This window comes from Aptenodytes patagonicus, chromosome 2, assembly GCF_965638725.1.
Source record: "Aptenodytes patagonicus chromosome 2, bAptPat1.pri.cur, whole genome shotgun sequence".
In the NCBI taxonomy this organism is placed as follows: Eukaryota; Metazoa; Chordata; class Aves; order Sphenisciformes; family Spheniscidae; genus Aptenodytes; species Aptenodytes patagonicus.
In genome coordinates this window covers 148210414-148231192 of record NC_134950.1, presented here as the reverse complement: position 1 = coordinate 148231192, position 20779 = coordinate 148210414, and the positions used below count along the sequence as shown (strand labels likewise).

The 20779-nt window shown below is 39.9% G+C and overlaps 1 protein-coding gene across 4 annotated transcripts in view; it reads left to right on the top strand.

Moving 5' to 3' along the window:
- Nucleotides 1–20779, top strand: part of FAM171A1 (family with sequence similarity 171 member A1) — an 88089-nt gene that overhangs the window by 42094 nt on the left and 25216 nt on the right. For 2 of the 4 annotated variants that reach the window (XM_076331610.1, XM_076331609.1), the window contains exons 2-4: nt 8587–8814; nt 14238–14330; nt 19396–19554. In XM_076331610.1, the coding sequence (XP_076187725.1) occupies nt 8587–8814; nt 14238–14330; nt 19396–19554 (480 nt within the window). Of the gene's footprint in view, nt 1–8586; nt 8842–14237; nt 14331–19395; nt 19555–20779 lie in introns of those variants that run through there. The other 2 variants (XM_076331612.1, XM_076331611.1) reach the window with 2 other exon arrangements.

Sequence of the window (20779 nt, the reverse complement as noted above, 5' to 3'; positions counted from 1 at the left end):
TCTTCAAGGAATGAAGTGAATATACATTGACTATGTAGTTATTTGAAAAAAAGAGAACGTGCAAGTGCCTAGATAAAATTTTAATGCAAGTATTTGCCTCTGTACCTGTATTAGCTGATGTCAGTGGAGTACTGAGATGAAAGTGGAAGTCTGCACTGCAGACTGCAATGGAAATGTAGAGTCACTTGAGTTGGGTTTGTTTGAATTGTTACAGTGGTTTATTTAAAACAACAAAAAAAAAGACAACTCAAGTAAAAATACACTCTTCCAAAGTGACATCTAGCTTTGCTTTCACAACAGGTTTTGGAAATAAGTAGCGATTAAACCTAAGATTAAAGCTACTTGGAAATGAGGGGAAAAAAAAAAGTGCTTGCCTTCTCCCTGCACTATTACACATACACTGGTTCACTTAAACATAGAATACATCTGCTTTAAATTGTTTTCATCAGATGCATACAGTTATTAATGGAGTTAGGAAAAAGTTGTTCCGAGAAAATGTAATGCATCCATTCATGGCTAAGCAAATCCAAGCTTTCCCTTTCTGCCCTCCCCCAAACTAGACTGGTGATGCAGTAGGTATAAAGTTGGCTTAAAATCCCTGTGAGCCATGCAGTGGCTGAGCTCAATGTGGTGTTACCCTCAGAGCTGATGTTGCAAAATCAGCCATGGTCTTGTTTGAATCGGTGGAGAACTCTAATGCTCAGCAACTGAATAATATCAGTGCATTAACTTTTCATTCCATATTGATCTCCAAACAGAGTTTCAAAGGACTCTATTAGGAAAAAAAGAAGGTTTTAAGCAGGGATTATTTTTTCATGTCTTGTAAAGAATGCATTATGCGTGTGGCAAGCTAAAGCTTTGAAACTCAACTTCCATCTGTGCTCCATGGCAGTATCTTTATATAATTCCATGTCTAAAAGACAAGGTTTGGAAATGAAATTAGTTTGTGTCATGCACAGTTCCTGTAGAGATCAAAGGCAGACCTGTTAATGCAACTATTGCTATTCATGAGTTTCATAGCCGTGTGAGTTTCAAGTTAATTATAAATGCTTGTTTAATCACTTAACAATAGGGTATCAGAGTCTCATCTGGGCATTATGCATATAGCTCACACTTTTTTTTTAATTAAAGCAAATTCCTACCTTTTTTCCCAAGAAATTAATTTTGGTGGTAATGCTCTAGGCTTTCACAGGTCAGGATATGCAAATCCTCTTTTAAATGTTGGACAGTTGTGTGATGAATGTCTCTATTTTAATATCCTTTAACTGCCCCTCCCTCCCCCTTGAGTACATGGTTGTGTAGTAGCCTGGTTGTCACTGGAGATGGCATAAATTGCTCTAGTTCTTATACTAGAGTTCCTTTTGTGACATTTTATTAAAATTTGTGTGCATTATCACTAGGAGATAATGTGTTTTGAGATAAACTAACGTATTTATCGTTTTAATTTCCAAATGCTTTGTTTAATAGATTTTTAAACCTGAAGAGGCAAGTAGGGCACCTGTGTGACTTTCATATCACAGACCACTGTGCTTTATTTGAATATTGAGGATTGAGTTTAATTATTTTAGTTAAGATAAACCATTTCAGTCGCCTGGAAATTAAATTCTTGTGCAGTAGAGGAACCAGCCACAGTGCCAGCAATGCCTGAGGCACTTGCAGTGGCAAGGAATGTTAGATGAGAAATGCAGATGAATCAAACTGTGCTGCAGAGAAGGGCAAAAAAGCCACAAGTGCCACCCGAGAGCAGCCTCCTCCACAACCCCGGATCCTGCTTGTCCGCTGATATGAGGTGAGCAAGACGCATTGATCGGGCATCACAGAGGGGCTTCTCTATGCCAGCTAAGAGACTGGACTGTGCAGCTCCCATTGCATCAGATCTCTGCTGTTTCTGAGGAAGAACAAGGGAGAGGAATAAAAGAAAAACTCAGAAATCAGTCAGTTGTGCATTTGGGGAAAAAAGTTCCTTCTTGACTTGAGGTGTGAGAGTTAATTATAGTCATCACACTACAAGTGCTCAGAGTGTGCAGAGGACCATACTGATAGTCTTCCCCATGACCTGTAAAGCAGAAAAGTGTTCAGCAAATTCAGATTGCAGTGCTAAAAAGAAGCACTGCAGACAACCATTTGGGCTGGCTTCATAAATGTCCTAGAATCAAACATTAATTCTCTTAACTCCAGAATTAAACAATAATTGTAAGCCTTAATTAAACACCTAGAACTAAAATTAAAGCTATAAAAAAAAAAAAAAGAAAATAAATCTTCCCATAGTCTGTCAGCACGAGTGAATCTGCCATCTAGTAAGCTATTCTCTTGTTCTAAGAAATGACACCTGAATTTGCTTAAGTTCAGTGTACAGCTGCTGGGTCATACTCTATCTCTGTCAGCAAGACTAAAGTTCCTCAGCTGACTTGTTTTCTTGCAGTTTCCCTGTTATGCACAGTGATACAGCCTTCTCTTGCAATAACTGAAGAGGTTGGGTCCTTCAGATGTCCAGTCCCAATGCTGCTTCCCTGTCCCCTGGATTTTTAGTTGGCTCTTCTCTGAACCCCTCTGCTTTCTAAATCCTTCAAGCTTGGGCCTGAGAACCAAGCCCTGTTATGTGGTCCTTACTAGAGTTCTGACCAGTGCTGTGGACAGAAGTAAGGATCTTCCTGCTTGATGCCAGGGACTGCAGCAGCCCTGGTATAATCTTGAGAATTGCTGAACAGGCAACGAGCAGAAGACGACCTCCCGCATCCCACCCTCTGCGTGGATGGGTTCCCTGGAAATCAGTGGCAGATGCTCACTCCAGTTGAAACCTTGGTCACCTGTGGTGGAGGGGAAGGCTGTGTAGCACCACTGGTTTTCCTGTAACATAGACAAGAGCCTGTTCTGAACAGAGAATGTCATTGTCTTTGCTGTGAATCTTCTACAAACACGCCTAGTTTGCCATTTGAGGTGGTACTTGTGAACTTACTTTTCAGGTGACAACATCAATGAAGATCAGAGTCAGTGTGCTTCTGGAGGAGTTTTACATACACATTTCCTTTTTCTTCATATGAACTTTGCTACAATTTTGAAGCGTGGTTGTCAGTAGAGCCTTCTTAATGTGGTACATTAGAAAGATATGATGATATGTAAATGCTTGAGTTGGCATCTGTGGCTAGGGGATGGGGAACACTCCTTTTTCTAGGAAAATGTTTTCCTTTAGATAAATGAAAACCCTATTGTTTGGCTGAGGAGTGACCTCGCACATGGGCGAAAGGTTAAGAAGCAGAAAGGCTTATCCCTTTGGCATGTAGGATTCAAAACGAGGCATGTTGCCAGTAAGCTCCATCAGAGCGGAGGATACAATTTTAAATAAAGTTCATAATGGCATTTTTTAAATGAGCAGGAAGTTTTCTTTCTCTAATCAAAACCTAGATAATTTAAATATCTCTTTCTTTGGTAATATCCTGACATTGTGCATGGATAGGGGACCCCCAGAGGAAAAGATAAGTGATAACGGCTGCCTTGTGTCAGCCTGTTCCCAAAAGAGATCATCTGTCCAGCAGACGTCAGTGGGAGTCTGCCTGACAGAGGGGTGTGTGCACAGAAACCAAATTGCAGGATTGGGATCTAAATAAGATTGTGATCTTTGACTTCCAATCTGTGTCATGACTTCTCTGTTTATTTCAGTATTTGAGATCTGACAGTGTGCCATCACTCAGATTGCTCAGGATTTTTCTTTCTATGTAACATTACAGTCTTAATTTAAAAAAAAAAAAAAGGCAAAACAAAACAGTGCTTTTCACTTTTCAGGAGTTTGGTTATAGAAGGCAACGCTGATGATACCAGTTCTGAAGGAAACTGTTCCCAAACTGGGAGTTCACAGCAATATAAAGAGCAGTTGTGAGTCTAAGAGGGTTTGCGACTGCAGAAATAGTTGTCTTAAGGTTACTTGTATTTCAGAGGAGGCAGTATGGTTCATAAAGCAGATAGCACGGGAAGGATTGCTCAGAGAAAGTTTAGACTTGGTAAAATCTCAAAAATCAGATTAAGAAGACAGATGGGATTCTGGATTGGAATGCTAACATGTAAGGATTTTTTTTCTTTTTTTATTTCACTGTCCCAAATTATAACCTTGGAGATGCTAGGGTTCTTTTATACAGCTAACAATAAATTTAGTACTAGAAAACTGGGAGGAAGTTACCCTTAAGCAGCTGTTTTCACTGTAACTAGTAGTTTTGGTTTGCACTCATTTGAAAAACAAGTAAGACTGCTGAAAGAAGACAAAGGAATATAATGGCAGGACATGTGCTAGTGGTGCAGGCAAATTACTCTGGCTCTATCTGTGCCCACCAGCGTTGCGCTGCAAGCCCAACAGGGAACCACATGCCAGACAGCCCAGGTCTGAAAGAGTCACATTCACACCACACTGGTCAGGAGCCAGGTATATTAGGCAGGGCTATAGGCTCAGGCATAGCCTGTCCTGAATGTGGATGGCCTGTCTGGGGAGGTGAGAGAGATCACAGCTGCCCTGAGTGAATTCATCAACCTGGGGTCTGTCATCTTAGCCATCTCTGCTTTGCTCTGTGGTGAGGAAACGTCAGCACTGTGCACCTTTATGTCCCCTTCCTTCCTCCAGGACCTCACTAGTAGCACAGAGCAAAGCTCTTTCAGAACTTAGTAATTGAATATTCCTGCTGTAGTAAATAATAGAAAGCACAACAGTATCACAAAGCTGTGAAAGAGTGAAGCACGCTTCTCTTCAGCAGTTCACGTTCTCAGAGTTCATCTTCTGTGGTGCTTTCAGTTCCCTGCCTCCATTGTGTTCCCCACTTACTGCAGATGTCCTTCCTTCTCTGAGTCCATGTGTCTTTAATTCTGTGTGAGCTCCTTGCTGTGGTAGGCTGTAAAACTCAAGAATAAAGTTATCTGCTTTATCCCCACTGTTTTGCTGAGAGTACCAACGAAAAAGTTTGCCAGATATTTTAAAGACTCTATTCCTTAGCTAATAATGAGTCTTCTAAGCAGCTTTTTCTAATTAAATACTTCTTTTAGTATACCTAATGCTTTGATCTAAGAGCTCCCTATTAATCTGAGGTCAGACTGATCTTGGATCACTTGCTGTCCTTACTCTGCTCTCTTCTTTCCCTTCTTCAGTCCTGTTCTTCAAGAAGTGCCCGAATGTCTCCTAACAATTCTGAAACTTACTGTATAGCTTTAAGTTTTCATAGTAGTCTCTCTTTGTAGATTGTTCTCATCACTCTCACTGTTCAAGAGGAGGTTTTCTTCAACAATTTTTCTCCAGTTTAAAGCTTGTAATCATTCTGTTGCTGTGGAGATTACTGTGATAATGCAGGTTTAGTGTTCATGACTTCACTGCTGCATTAGATAAGAAGAAAAAGGAGCTGTTGCATGGGAGAACGCCCTGAATTAAGCAAGTTGTATACATTTCACACGTATGTCAGGGAAGATAACACATGAAAAGGAATTAGGGTTGTTCAGGCTGCTAGGATTTTCTCTCTCTTCTCAGGAAAAAACAAGTCTAAATATTAAAAAAGGAGGAGAAAAAAAGCCCACTGTCAGATCTAGGGACTGTGGTTTGGAACAGCAGTTCCAGTTTGTTGCCTTTCAGGACATCAGTCTTCCATCTTGGGTGATGGCCTTTGTCGTTTCCATTTGGAAACAGGATTTTGGAAACCCTTGTCCGTCCTTATCAGAATGAGAGAAGGATGCAGACAGAAGCCCTTATATAGCTACAGAGTGAAGGATAAAAGAATTTCCTACTGGAGATACCCATGGCTAGCTCTCTTGTTTGGGAAGAGAGCTGGATTTGTATATACAGGAAAATTTTTGTTTATCAGTCTTTGTCTCTTGATCAATTTTAGTAGTAGTCTCTATTCTAGAATTTTGGATGCCTATAAGGAATTAAATAGTTTTGATATTTCTGTTGTTTTCTTATCCTCTTCCTTGATCAGTATTTAATATTCCAGAGCTCCTTGGTTCCTCCTTATATGTGGTTGTTTTAGAAAAGGCTAAACTTTCATGTTACTGAAATTGCTAACCACAATGTTCAGCTTGTCCTGTTTCCTTGCTTTTTCTTTAATGCATGACCCATTATTCTTAACCGCATCTGTTCTTCAGCATTCTTTGCTAGGCAATTCAAAGTGGGAAACATTAACAGCACAGCTATCTGGCTTTGGATCTAAGCATATTGTTCCTGCACATTTTGAAAATAAAAACTTATACTGCTTTTTGCCCTCACATTTGTAAATACATGTACAGTTTTTAAGTACGTAAATACATGTGCGTTCCTCCTTTGTTTGATGTGGCTGCCTTTCACATGCACAAGATTTCACGAGTTGCTTGGTGGTCAAGGCAAGGTTTCTAAGGAGGCATTCTGTACATGCACACCAGAGTGTATGGACACTGTTTTTCAATATACGTTGTTTTCTTTGACTACTAAATGCAAAACTGGGAACAAGTCCAGAATCTTTACTAGCTAGAATGTATTTCATGCTGATCCCCTCTAAATTGGCATCCTCCATTGCCAAGTTCTAAAGTGAGGGCTGCGATGATGATGAATTTCTCTAATGGGGTTTTTGTTCAGGGCTGCCTGAGATCTATATTTTCTGTACTGTAGGATTCAGACAGAAGGTCTCCACTTATAAAAGGGCCCAGTATCTTTCTGGCTGAAATGCCCTTGGGACAGAGGTGCTGATACTTTTGTATTAGATCCTGACATCCTTTTAAAATTTTATATTGTTACAGTATGTTTCTCAGCATACTCAGCTGTGTCATTTCACTGTTGAAATTCACAACAGAGACTTTGTTAAGTTGGTGTTCTTGGTGTTATGTCTTGATGGCTCAGGGCTTACACCAAAATAAGTTCTTAAAATCCTAATGCACAGTAGTAATATAACAGAACTGTACCATCAATACTGTTCTGTAGAAATCAGTGTATTGTTTTTAAATATATATGAAAAGGAGGTCATGCTCTCTTTTCTGGGCAGCACATGAAGAAATCAGTTGCACGTGGAGTGCGAGCATCTCGCTTGTTAGCGGCTGAATTCCCCTGACACAAAAAGGGAGTTTGCAAAATATTGTCTACTACTTTGGGGAATGGAGTAAGCTGAGGTAGGGGACTTCATGCAAGAACAACAGAATTTCCAAAGATGAGGGCAAGAACGAGGGAAAGGAGAGAGTGGGAGAGAAGAGAAGAGAACAGGGGGAGGTGGGTACTCATTTAGGAGAACAAGGTGACTGTAAATTAAAAAATCCAAGGAGTGGCTTGGTGGAGGCATTGGACCGTTGCTGGGTCTTTTCAACACAGCATTGCATTTAAGTCATAGTTACTGAAGAAAGGCAACAGCTGCTACTTTAGTGCATGAGGCAGAGGAACTATTGGAGGGGCAGAAAAATAATCATAGGTATAGAGGGATGCCTTCCAGAGGGACTGTCTTGCACAAGCCACTCCACTTTATGTAACAAAAGCCTGGTGACACAATGCATGGTTTAGTCATAGGAGTGCCCCGGAGTGGACAAATATTGTACATCTGGAAACATTTAAAGAAGTAATTGGTTTCTGGAAAAACGGCAAATTACTCAAGGAAAATGTAGTCCGTCCATTGTGTTAGCTTCTGACTGCATGTCTACAAGATGTATGATTCTCCTGACTGCCTTAATCATCACTTCTTTGCTTCTTATACCCACCAGTTGTATGTGGGGACAGGTAATACAGTAGTGTCAGAACTGACAAGCAGATATCACTAGGGGCTGTGACATTTTTGCCCCTTTAGAAAAAGGGCCAGTGAACAGGGAGGCAGGGAGGGAAGTGTTCCTCGCTGCTAGCACTCTGCATCCCACCTGGTCATCCTGTGCTTTGAGGACAAGGACCTGATCCTGTGGGATTTCACCATCTTGGTTAGACATCACCAGGGAAGTCCTGTGCCAGCTGGGGCAATGTCTCCCACTGGGGTTCAAAATCTCCAACTGTAACACAGCCTGCTCCGTTGCCCACTTTCTTCCCGGGCTTCCATCACAGCAGATTTCCTCTGTTCTTTTGCTACACAAAGAGAGAAATGTATTGGGGAAGGGGAGAAGGGAGCACAGCCCACTTCCAGCCTTTCCCTCTCCCCACTGCTGGTGGAGAAGGCTGGCTGGAGCAGAGGCACAGCGAGGCAGGGACCTTACAGAGAGTTATGGTGCCATGCTATCCATCACTAATACATGATGTTCGATAGCACACACATTGAAAATTATGATGCTACTGTGAGACTGACGTTGCCCATCGAAGGGAGTATTGCCTGCCCCTGGAGATGTGCTGCCCAGCTGCATGTTGGTCATAGGTGGAATACAGATACCTCCACAGCTGGAGTTAGCAGTAGGGCAATAATTCAGGACCTGGTCTGGCTTGTGGCAGAATCTGCAGTGTCTCTAAAGAGTGACTGCCTGAAATGGAGAACTGCAGGCTGGGACAAGAGGTCATATTTGGCATCAAAGTGTCAGAGGTTAGCACTGAGCCCCGTGTCTTTTTGGTCATTAGTGTGCTAGCATGTTCTAACTGCTGCCTCCTGCAGAAGCTTTTTGGACGATAATTGCTGTGGTTGTTTGTCATTACAGAAGTAACGCTGAAGGTCCATGTAAGCGATGCCAGCACACATCAGCCAGTAACTGAAGCCTTCATTGAGATTTTTACCAACCAGATCTCCATTGCATCTGGAACCTCAGGAGCAGATGGCACTGCCTTCCTCAAGTTTCAGTATAAGTTGGGCAATCAACTGATAGTGACTGCTAGTAAACATGCATATGTGCCAAATTCTGCACCATGGAAACCTGTAAGATTGCCTGGTAAGAGATCTTTATTTTTGTTCTGAGGTAAGATTTTGCATCTAAAGGAAGTTACACAGTTTTGTATGATGTGTTTTAAAGCTTGTGATCCTGGGTGGGAGGAAGAACATCTGCGCGTTTCAAAAAAAGCAAGGTTTCTTTCTCAGTTAAACTGTGGCATCAGGGCTGTGCAGAGATTCGCTCTTCTCCTGGCTGTCCTTGATACAGTGCTACGTCAGTTTTCAAACAACTGTTGGTGCTCTTACAGCTCCACAGAAAATACAAATCTATTCCAGATCTTTTTCTTTATGGGAACTCTGTTTCCAAGTGCTTTGTTTCAGCAGCTGTGATGTACTCATTCGTTTCTCTCCCAGGGTGTAGCAACAACTGTTGCACCGTAGGCTGTAGTGTACAAAAAGAGTCCTGGCCTTTCAGTTCTTTGCTGTGTCCATAGGACAGTTTTAATCTGCAGTTATGTTATCCAGATGTAAGGATTTTTTTCTAACTTAATTAGCATGGTTTGTTTCTTCCGCAGGCAAAAAAATATAACAATAATACTTGCATGTTAGTTTTTATCAGAATGCCTCAAAATTTTATGGGAAGTGGGAGACTTTACATTAGCTGTACAGGAGGGGAAACTGAGTCATGCAGACTATTTCTGTACTGCTAAATAGAACAGATTGAGGGTGGCTTTCAGACCTTGAGATATAACATCTAGGTGAAGGTCACATCCCCAGTTTTCATCTGCCTTTCCTCTAATCCCCAGCCACAATTAGGGTCCCGAGTAGTTTGGGAATGGTCCCAGGCTTGTATTATACCCAAATCACACCTAAATATCACCTCAGATTTGATAATTAGCCCAGGCCAAAGCCATGCCAGGTTTTAAGTGCATTAATATTTAAATAGTCTAAATGATCACAGGGCAGTGTTCAATCCCATGCCTTGGCTCCATTTTATTTAATAATATCAACATAGCCAGAGGGACTGTGTGACTTGCTGCAAGGTCAAGCAGCAAATGTATTTTCAGATGGGGAAAGGAACTTGAATCTCTTCAAACCCAGAATTATGCTTTAGGTATTTCAACATGCTGTTGACTAATCTGCATTCGCTTGCTTCAGATAAGATAGTGACTTCTTCCACATTTCCTCTACTGTATTCTGCCATGTTTTCCAGCTACTTAATGGAGCTATAGTGAAGACTAAGCCAGGCTTTTAGGTGCATAGTGAAAGAATAAGAAGCCATTGAAATGAGTTACAGCAAGGAGAGTTTCAAATAAATAAAAGGGAACAATTCTTTACAGCAGCAGTAGTCAAAGATTGGAACAGGTTGCCCAGAAAGGTTGTGAAATCTCCATCTTTAAAGATACTCAAAACTCAACTGGATACCCCCCCTGCTTGGTTGAAGCAGGTGACCTCCAGAGGTCCCTTCCAACCATAATTGTTCTGTGACTCTGTTTAGAAATTTCCTTGATGTTGTTTTCTGTTTAAATAAGATGAGGTGCAGCTTCCTCAGCATACTTCATGTACTTCCTTAAGACAAATCATATATGATTAAAGCATGCAATACCCTTTTCTTGCCTTATGTCTCGTGTCTTTCAAAAGATCTAGGGTATGAGTCAGAATGTGACCTACTCTTCCATGGCCTGGAGTGTGTTTGGTTAGGTTTTTTGCTTGTTGCTTTTTCTTAAATATTGATTTTGAGGAAAGGGAATCAAACAAGGCATTATTGTTTTCGTAAGTCATTGAAGTTTAAAGAGCAGTAATTGTATACAGTTTCCACAAAGTCTTTCTTACCACGGCTGAAATGTGAGCTTAACTCAGAAAATAGATTCCTTTCAACTCTGATCTTCCCCTATTGAAACTGGTAGATAGTTTGCCATTGATTTAATTGGGAGTAGAATCCTTTCTTTTGCTTTCTGTACTTTGAACTTAATCCTTTCTTTGATTAAAGAAACAACAAGTTACAACTTGATACACCCCATGTAGATTTAATAGGGTTGTTCTTTGAATTACTCCTTAAAAGGGACATGACATAAAAGTTCAGGCCCAAGATACTTAGGCTGTTATTTTTTTGTATTGACTAAGTTGCCTATACTCCTTAAAAAAAACTTTACAAGAACTGTTCATATTTAAATGCCTTGTATTTAAATGCCTATCATGCTTGTAACCAGCACAGTATAGAAGTTTTGAAAACCATGGAAGTTTTGTTGTTGTTGTTATTTTTAATCCAGGTTGAATGATGGGGAACAGGCAGCATATTTAAATCTTGATTCTGCAGCGAGCAGTCTGGGCACAGGCGTACAGCGGGATCCTCATTTCCCAAAAATGCCTTTTAGCAGGACTAGTAGTAGTCACCCGACAGAGCAGATACATCATTCTGAGCAGTGTTCCACCCACATCAGTGGTTTAAGCTAATGTGCTGTCCTGTGTGCTGTGGTAAATGAACTAAGGACACGTTTACTTCAAATGTGGAAATGATAATCATGAGCAGGGAGTAGGTTTGAGACCTGTAGGGTGGTAATGTTTAAAGTGCCATAACAGGACTTTGCCGAAGGATCAGGATTCTTCCATCACAGTCAATATGCATTAGTTATAATCTTACACTGAAAAGCTGTGCAGCCACTGAACTCGTGATATTATCATTAATAGCTTTAAGGAGTAAGCATCGAGGGTTTTCTGTTCTCATAATTCAGCAGAAATGAACTTTTCTTATATTAACCAAAATAATTACTAGCTCCTTACCACTTAAGCAGGAGGACTATTTATTTACATAGTGATAAATGGTAGGAGGAAAAGATTAAGATCTCTTTCGCCATTAAACTATTTATCAGCAGAGCCATGACTCCACTTATTAACAGTTCATTAATTTAACATCACTTGAGTTGAAGTGTTCATGATGGAAGATATGCTCATCTATCTGCTCTTAGCGACGCATAAATTCTTCTTTGTAAATAATTTGGAAGAAAAAAATTTCTGACTGGTAGTCCATATTTAAGAGGATGTTTTTGGAGCAGTGTGTGCAATGAAGAGAGGGAAGTTGCTGAGGCAGCACAGTTCAGACTAGCTGGTAGGGTCAGTCAAAGCAAACCATGGTATTCACTGTGGTGAAATGTAGTTCTAGGAGCAGAGGATGCTCGTGGGAGAGGAGAGCTCATCTGGAAAGCAGTGACTCTGCAGAAGACGTGAGTCATGGTAGATGAACGGTTGACTATAACCTCCCAATGCAGCACTGCAAGAAAGCAGAATAATCCGATCCTTGGCTGTAAAATACGGTAAAGGCTGAGAAGGTGGAGTATAGTATTTCAGAACTTGTCCTTGGTGCGGCCACTCAGGGTAATGTCTATCCAGTTCTGGATCCACGCTTCAAGAAAAAATGTTTAAAACTGCAGGGTTATATCAGGAGTGATTAAAAGATTGGAAAATACAGCTTACAGGGAAAGACTTGGAAGTGCTTAATTTATCTTGTTCACCAGAGAGAAAGTTCATGGGGTAATTTGATCGTAGTCTGTCAGTACCTGCATAGAGAACAGGAAACGGGTAAGAGAGAATTCTTCTGTCTAGCAGACTTATATAAAAAGAAGATCAAATGGCTGGAAGTCTAACCTCAATAAATTTTGATGGGTAAAAAGGCACATAGTTTAACTGCCCTCGTAATTATTTACTAGAACATTGATGTCGCGGTGTGTTCTTCACCACTGGACACCTTTACAAGAAAATTGGATAGTTTTTCTACAACAAGTTCTCTAGTTTAAGCACAGCTATTGGATCTGAAGCAGTAATTAATTCAGGGAAGGCTGTAGTTATACAGGAGTAAGACTGGATCATCACAGTCATCCTTTTGGCCTTAAAAACTATGACTTTCTGCCTTTGTCATGCTGAGAAAAGATTGTGTAGAAAAGCCCAAGGGAAGTTTAAAGGTTATATATGCATTATAGTCTGGCATATATGGAAGAAGATGTTGGCATGGTTTATTCTGTTGAGCTCCCCAGGGTGTCTAAATTATATTCGCTTTCTTCATACAAATTAAGTTATTGGAGTAAAGACAAACAAATTTTGTAATTGTGTGGCCTTAGTGCTACTTACACTAGGCTTTCTTACTTATGTTGCCTGATGTGTAGATCTGTTTCACATGTAGAACATTGGAAAGAAAATTCTCAGCTGTACTTGCAATAACATGATTTTTTTTTTAATGTTCATATATGGTATTAAGACCAGCTTTTAGATGGTGGTTCTTATCAGTGTGTTTCTTCTAGTTTCTTCTTCTTTCTCCTGTATTTCTCCCAAATACTAAAATTTCTGATCTTTAAAAAGAGAATATATTTCTTAAAACAGAAATAGTGTAAAGTCTCCCTGTTCGTAGCTAACGTCTATATGGTCTCTTGGATTAAGTAATACATATTAATTTAGAGGAAATTTATGAAGCTCCAGAAAATCAGAAGAGCTTGCACTGTTCTTTTATTAATCGGTTCTGGAAATGTCTTCCTCAGCTTGTGGTCACTTCAGAATGGGATGAGTACTTTCCACGTGCAAATGTGGGATGCTGCCCAGTTACCAAAAATTACTAGTCTGCATTAATCTCCTCCTCTCCTATCTTTGAAAGCCATGCATGGACTGCAGGCAGGTCTACTTCTTACTGTTTTCATGGGTGCGGGAGTCAGGTGTGCTTGGTGGCTAATTCCATACATATTTCTGGTCTTCTGGGTCTGAAGAACTTGGCATGAAATTATATCATGTTCTTCACTCTCCAAAGATGTGTGTGCATACAGACACAGCCCCCTGTAAGGAATGTCAGTACCCAGTGGCGAAGGAGGTCCTTGCAGGCAGATTTCTTGCAGCAAATACCATTTATCTGTCCCTTTTCGCACCACTGGTAGAATGACAGTAGTTCTGCTATATATAGCACTTCTGTAGTGTAGGTGGTGACTCAGTAAGGACATGCTGTATTTTAAAGCAGATTATTCAGACTTATTCATCATACTTTGCCTTTCTGTATGACTTTTTATGTAAGCATCTCACAGTATTTAAAAGTTAAGTTTCATTAAAATCTTCCTGAGGTAAGAAGTATAGCAGTTTCACAGACAAATAATTCAGTCAGACTGAGTTAGTGTTTCACTCCTCTTTATGTAACGACAAGTCTTTCTGTGGAGCTGGGAATTATAACCCGAAACCCTGCTTTACACTGCACTCTTCTGTACTTCGAGCTACCATGCATGACTTGCAGGAGTCAAAGCATAGAACATGTTGTTTAGTTCAATAATAATTACCTTGGCAATTTAATTATTTGGTTTAGAAAATGCACGTGGTTTCTGTCACGTATACAATATGATTTTAATAGTTTGGGTGGCCTGCTTTTGCAAAAATGTAGAAGAAAGTAAGTGCTGTTATTGTTGGATTATGTTTATAAGAATCCAAATATATCCCACTTAAACCACTTCTCTCCCACAGTGTTCTCTTCACTGAGTCTCGGCCTTCTTCCTGAACGCTCAGCTACTCTAATGGTCTATGATGATGTAGTCCAGATAGTCTCAGGATTTCAAGGTATGCTGGTTTTTGGAAGTTGGAATTGAAATTTGAGTGACACTAAACAAAAAGCCTGACAGCCTGATGCTTTCTGAACTCTATCCCGTGCGTGAGACTGGTATCTTGTGGGGAGTTCTTCTGAGTTCCCCGGGGAATGCTCCTCTGTGGGATGGTTTTACCAAATTGATTAATAGCTAAGTTCATCCCTAACTGCTGTGACTAGGGAATTCGAGTTACTTGGTAATAAACAAGTTTGGACTTTAGTGTGCCATTTGAGAGCTAGAGATTAAATTTCTTTCGCTATCTGTTGGATGTTTTTTCGTCTAGCCTCATTTAACCATCCTTGCAGTAAACTTTTTCTGATGTTCTTATTGTCAAAGAATTTTCTCTGTTTTTATTTTGTTTCTTGCTTCCTACTGTGGATGCCTTAGAAATTTAGGGCATAGAAAAATTGAAAATTTCTCATATCTGCATTGTTGTATACCCTATATAAACTTGCTTTTCTTAAGTACTTCTTGTGGGCCCTGTATCAGACTGCCTGCAAACCCACATGCTACAGGATGAAACCCCCTGTATTAGAAGAATAAAGTTTGAATCACCTTTTCATAAGATCAAACACAGAAGTTAAAGCAACTGTAGTATCAGTCAGATGAACACTGTTTTCTGAATTGCACAGTAAAGAATAAAATGTTCATCTGACCTAGGGATCTGACCTATCTTAGCCCAATTGATGTGATAGCTGAGGTAAGTCTGTTAACAAAAGAAACGAAGCTTTTAAAGATACCTTGACGAGCCAAAACAAGGGGACGTCCTTCCTGTGAGCACTCTTATTGTGCATAAACTGTGTCTTATTCACATATATTATGATTATGATCATTTTAAACTCTACCAGATAGTTAATAAACAGGGGAATACTACCTTCAATAATATTCCAAGATAACCTTGTTTTATCTGAGGGAATATAATACAATTATGCCTTCCTGACATCTTTTTTTACGGTTAGAAACCATCCAGACACAATGGGCTTTTCATTAATGATAGCACTGGATACGACCGGAGCTGAAAAAGCACTAAACAAATTAGGTAGCTGACAGAACGCTCAGAAGGAGCTGGAGAACAGCACAGCTGCCGTATGTATATTCTGCAATTTGAGAGCTGACGTTATGGGGCAAATTAGATGGACAGAGAACTGTGTTAAACCACGAGGGATTCCATTAGACAAAACATGAAATGTTGTTTACCAACAGTATTCTACTAGCATGGTGTATTAAATACTCTTATTTTTATGCAAATGTGCTAATATTATGCAATTAACTTAAAAAGAACAATCTCTTCATGTTTACAGCTTCCTTCAAAAAACAGGGGATGTTAAAGAGCTAGAGGGACATGTAACAGCTGAGTGACACTCATAAATATTTTCCACATAATCTTGCTCCCTTCAGTGAATTGATCCAAGGTGTTCCCAATATGTTTAAATTAGAATAATATAACTGGTTCTGCTGGTATAGCAAAGAAAGAGGTTAACGGAAGAACATGGTACCCGGAGTATTCGGAGGGTTGGAATTTGAACTCTCAGTCTTGCCCAGTAAAAACTATTTTACGGGACCAGCCCACAGTCCTTTTCTTGGAAATTCTCTTGTGATGAAACCTAAATGAAAGACAGCCTAGACATTGTACCAGCGTTTGAATGGAGCTTCTCCAGTCTCAATCCAAAATCCTTGTGACCTAGTTTTTCTCTGTTGCTTCTCCAATTTATTTCCCAGTAACTTCGCGCTGCTTCAAAAGAGCTGATGGGGAGTTACCTTAGTGCAAAAATGAGAGCAAAACAGAACTCATTATACCAGGAACAGACTGGGAGCACTGGTGTTTGAAGCACCAGTCAAAGGGAAAGAAAGGCCTGTCTAGTACAATAAGTTACCGGTTGCTTTTGAATAATTAATGAAGCAAGTGACTTACTATGCAATTGAGAAGTTTGTCTGAGTTGATGCAGCCAGCTTCATTTTCATGATGGCATTACAATCCGCTGCTCTGTCAGTAATTGTGAGGGATGGACTTGCCAACTACTGGGTCATTTAAGTTATTTAATACTGGCACAGTGACGAGCTGAACTTCAGCATTCAGTGAATGGGAACTGTATGGGTACCCTCTATCTCCCTCTGACATATGAGCAATCAGAGCATGAACTGATGATACTTGAGACGTTACTTCACATAGATTGAAGCTCAGATGCCGGTGTGGTGCCACGTGTCACGCATCCGGCATGGCAAGAGGTGCCTTACAGGGACTCCTTGAGATGGTTACATCTTCAGGTGTGCACTGGCAAACTGGAGCTGACAGCATTTGCATCATGGCCAGTGTGTTGACAAGAGGATGTTTCAAGAAGATAAGATCAGTGCTCAGCAGTCCTTTACCTCATGGCACTCGCCAGGTGGAAAGAGCTTACATGCCAGTTTTATACTTGAATGGGTTTGGGTTTTGTTTGGGTTTCATAAGTCAAACTAGATATCTTCAGTAATAGAAGCAATAATAATAATCCACTCCCAGTGATAAGTGTTGACTTGTTGAAAAATACTCTTAAGAGTCTGGTCAGCACAAGTCTTTCTCTTCATTTTACCAGTTCCAGTTCCCTCAATAAGTCTATTCCCAAACATATGCCCCAAAATCCTCTATGACCTCTGCTAAAGGAGTACGTTGGATTATCTTCTAGCAAGGTGGTGAGAGAAGGTGAAAGCCTTGGTAGCTGCTTCCCTCACAAGCCTTTCGCTGGTAGCTCCTAGTCTTCTACCCCTTTGAAGTCTCTTGCCGGGTTTGGGGAGACCCAGCTGAGGGGAGAGTCAGGGTGAGTAGCAGGTTTCAGGTGAATATCAAAATCAAGGAGTTTGTTTAATCTAGGGTGTGAATTAACTACTCTGCACTGATTTGTTGTATGTATATGCACTATCTACAGAGGAAGCTGTTTTTTCCACCTTAAAACTTGCATCCAAGTTGATTGCTGTGCAGGTTTCCTGCCAGGTTTGGGGCTCAGCCATAGGAACGCTTTGTGTTGCCTGTAGGATTCAAGAAACTGAGGTTGGCTTTGAGTCCTCCCTATCTAGTTAAAATTTGGCAGCTCGTGGCTCTCCCAGTGCTACAAAACAACCATTTTTTTAATAGAAAACCCCAGAGCCTCCACATAAACTACTGTGTTACAGACTCAACAACAGTTACTTTGCTTTTAATTCTTAATTAGCTCAGCTCTTCGGAAATATAATACCGGTTCTTGGTAACTTAAATAATTCATCTTAAGCAGAGATTTAGACAGCAGAAAACCTGACAATTTTACATTGAACTATTAGTGATAATCTTAATGCAGGTTTCTTTGTTGTGGATTTTTTCTGGTTCGTTACTGTGGATGCTTATCCCTACGGGCCGTAGGAGCCCGCTCAGCAGTGCATTCAGAGGTTCCCAAGTGCTTGAGCAGATCTGTCCCTGAGGTACAGCAAACTACTACGGTATTGCAGAGCACTTGGGAGATAAGTCTTCCCTGAGTTCAGTGCAGTCAATTTATTTAGTCTTTCACGTTGTTTCCATTTAAGCCTAGAAATTGGGTAAGGAAGATTTCTTCCTGTTTCACACGGGTGTTGTTTAATGACTATTTTAAACATTTAAGGATACTGCCAGTCTTGAGAGCCTGCTGTAAATACTTAAATGTTTCGGAAATTAAAAAAGAAAAGCGGTTTTATAGCTTTTTCTTGCAGAATTACCAAAGAAATGACAGCTAGACAATGATCAGCTCTTTGGAGATACTTACCCGCCTACATAGCAATTTTTGTTGGCCAATACAAAGTCTGTTCTGTAGAATTTTATGTTTTCACATAGCTAGAGCTCCTGCTAGAAAATAATGCAAGAAAAGATTCCAGTTTCCTGGTTAATGACGTTGGCAGTTACAAAAGCTTAGGAGTTGAGTCAAGCTCTGTAATCTTTCTCGCAGTGAAGTTACATGTAACCTAAAAGCGCTGCCAGAGACTAATAGGGGAAAAGAAGCAAAATTGTTTTGAGTTGACATCTTTGAACCGCATAGTCAAATCTGAATTAAGAAAAAAACCTGCTTGCCTCTTGATTTTGTGCTGTGTGGGGAGTGTTCTGTGAGTACTCAAAATGAGCTCTGGAGAATACAATAGCTTTTGATTTAAAAATTAATTTGCATGTTGCACACACAAACTTGCAGATGGAGTCTTGCTGTGTGTTGCTAAACAGTATTAATAGCGAGCATCCATTGAAAAAAACATTATAAACTGGGATTTAAATGAGACATGAAATGCAATAGTACATGACAGTCTTAAATCATGTTGCAGCAAAGACCCTTCAATTAACACCTAGTGATCTTGAAAAAAACACTAAAACTGTACAAGACAGAGGAAAAGAGAGAAATCTTACATGCCAAGTAATCTGGTTCTGTTTAGATGTGTTCTTTGTGTGGGAAAATATGGAAACTCTTCTCACCCAGGCTTTGTCAAGTGAATCTTTTTATCCAGTGGTTTAAATAAAAAGTGACTATTATCTCAGTACTAGTGATAGTTAATGTGGCCAAAGCTTTGTAAAAATTAAATACAGAAATTACACAAGTTAATTGGGACTACAGGTAGAATTGTAGTCTCTTAGACAATCACTTTAATGAGTGTAAGCTAAATTTATCTTGCTATTTCAAGAAAAACTAAATTTAAACAAAAACAGTGAAATGGATGCTTTTCTAAGCTTTCACATGCCCTACCTCTGAACTTGCTTTTAGTTTCAATTATATTCTCTATAAGAAGCATCTAATGAAATTTGAGGTGATCCTGGGAAATAACATGGTCAGAAAAGCTTCTGACATTAGATGCTTTCACAATTTTGCTCAGTGATACTTGTGGAAAAATAATAGCAACTGCGCAATAAATGTAAAAATACTGGGTTTCGTCCTCTTTTGTAATAGCCTTCTGATGTCTCTGTCCTTCTCAAGCTATTTCAATTTATAATGAAAAAAACCTGTAAATGTGCTTCCATAAATATGAACACCTAAATATGCTGCCCACCTTGGATATAAAGTCACTTTTAATTTTTTTAGGTGCACGGACTCAGCCACAAGTTCACTTTCAGAGAAGATCTGTGAAATTACCAGAGAACACTAGCTACAGCGATTTGACAGCATATCTAACTGCAGCCAGTTCACCCTGGGAAGTGGACAGTTTTCCTTATTTGCAGGGATTAGATGGAAATGGAACAGGTAACCCACTACTTTGGTTTTGCTCTGATTTCATTTTGCTCCAGGGATCAACTTTTGACCATATCATTTTTTCCATTCCCTGTTCCAGCAAACATTCTTTAAAATTTGGATGACATGATAGGTTCAGCTGCCCTACCAAAATGCTGTTCCAATAAGCAAGAGAGCAAGGTTCGCTATCCCTTAAATGGGGCCACGAAATAGCAAAGATGAAGACTCCTTGGCCTTGGGAGATGAGAAGAGTTTGCTACACTTGTAGTTTAGAGTTAAGTCTCCAAATGTGTTGCATGTGCACATACAAAAATGGAGATTGATGTGAAGGGACAAAAGAAAGTTTAACTTGAGGATGCTATAAATTCTTGTTCAGTTTTTTTCTAAAAATAAATAAAATGCCTAGATATCAAGGACTTAATACTCTGTTGTTTCAGCTAAGAGTTGTTTCAGTGGCTTTGTTAATACTGTTGAATCTAGCTTAAGCCAAAAATGTGCAAATTCATTTAGCACCAAAGGGAAAACAATGAAAATTCATAGTAGAAACACAACCACTGTTAAATTCAAAGCTGTAATACATTTTTATGACTACAATTGCCTGTTAGTCTTCTTCCACTTCTCATTTAGTCTTGATTGAAATAGTTGGTGTTGTGTAGGCTACAGAAAAATAGAAAAATTGGGCACAGAAGTCTTCAAATTCTTAAAATGCTGCTGTGAAAAGGAGAATAATGTTTTCTCTGTGTCCGTATTGGGTTAGAAAGCAAGCAGTGGCCTTTGCAGTGGTGCAAGAGAGATTCAGACTAGTGGTTAGGAAAACCTTGCTATGGTGAGGATAGTTTAAGCTGTAGAATCAATTGCTTGAGGGTGTTGGACAGAGTTAGACAATCACTGGTGAGGATGGCACAGGCGTAGCTGAGCCTGCTTTGAAGCAGGCTAAATAACTCCTTGAGGTTGCTCCCTGCTGTTTCTTAGGATGCATTTACTTGTGATGTGTTGATCTAGGTGACTTTGAATTCATGTGTGTAAACAGTATGTACTGAGCTTTCTAGCTTTTCCTTAAAAAAAAAAAAGGGGGGGGGGCGGGCAAAATAAACTTCCCCTTCCCTTTGTACAAGTCTGAATATCTCCTTTTCTATTACAATTAGAAATGTGTCTGCTACCTTACTCCAATCCTTCTGTCTGCTCCAGTCCTGTCTCATTCTATATCTCTGTCATTTCTCTATTCTCATCTTCAACC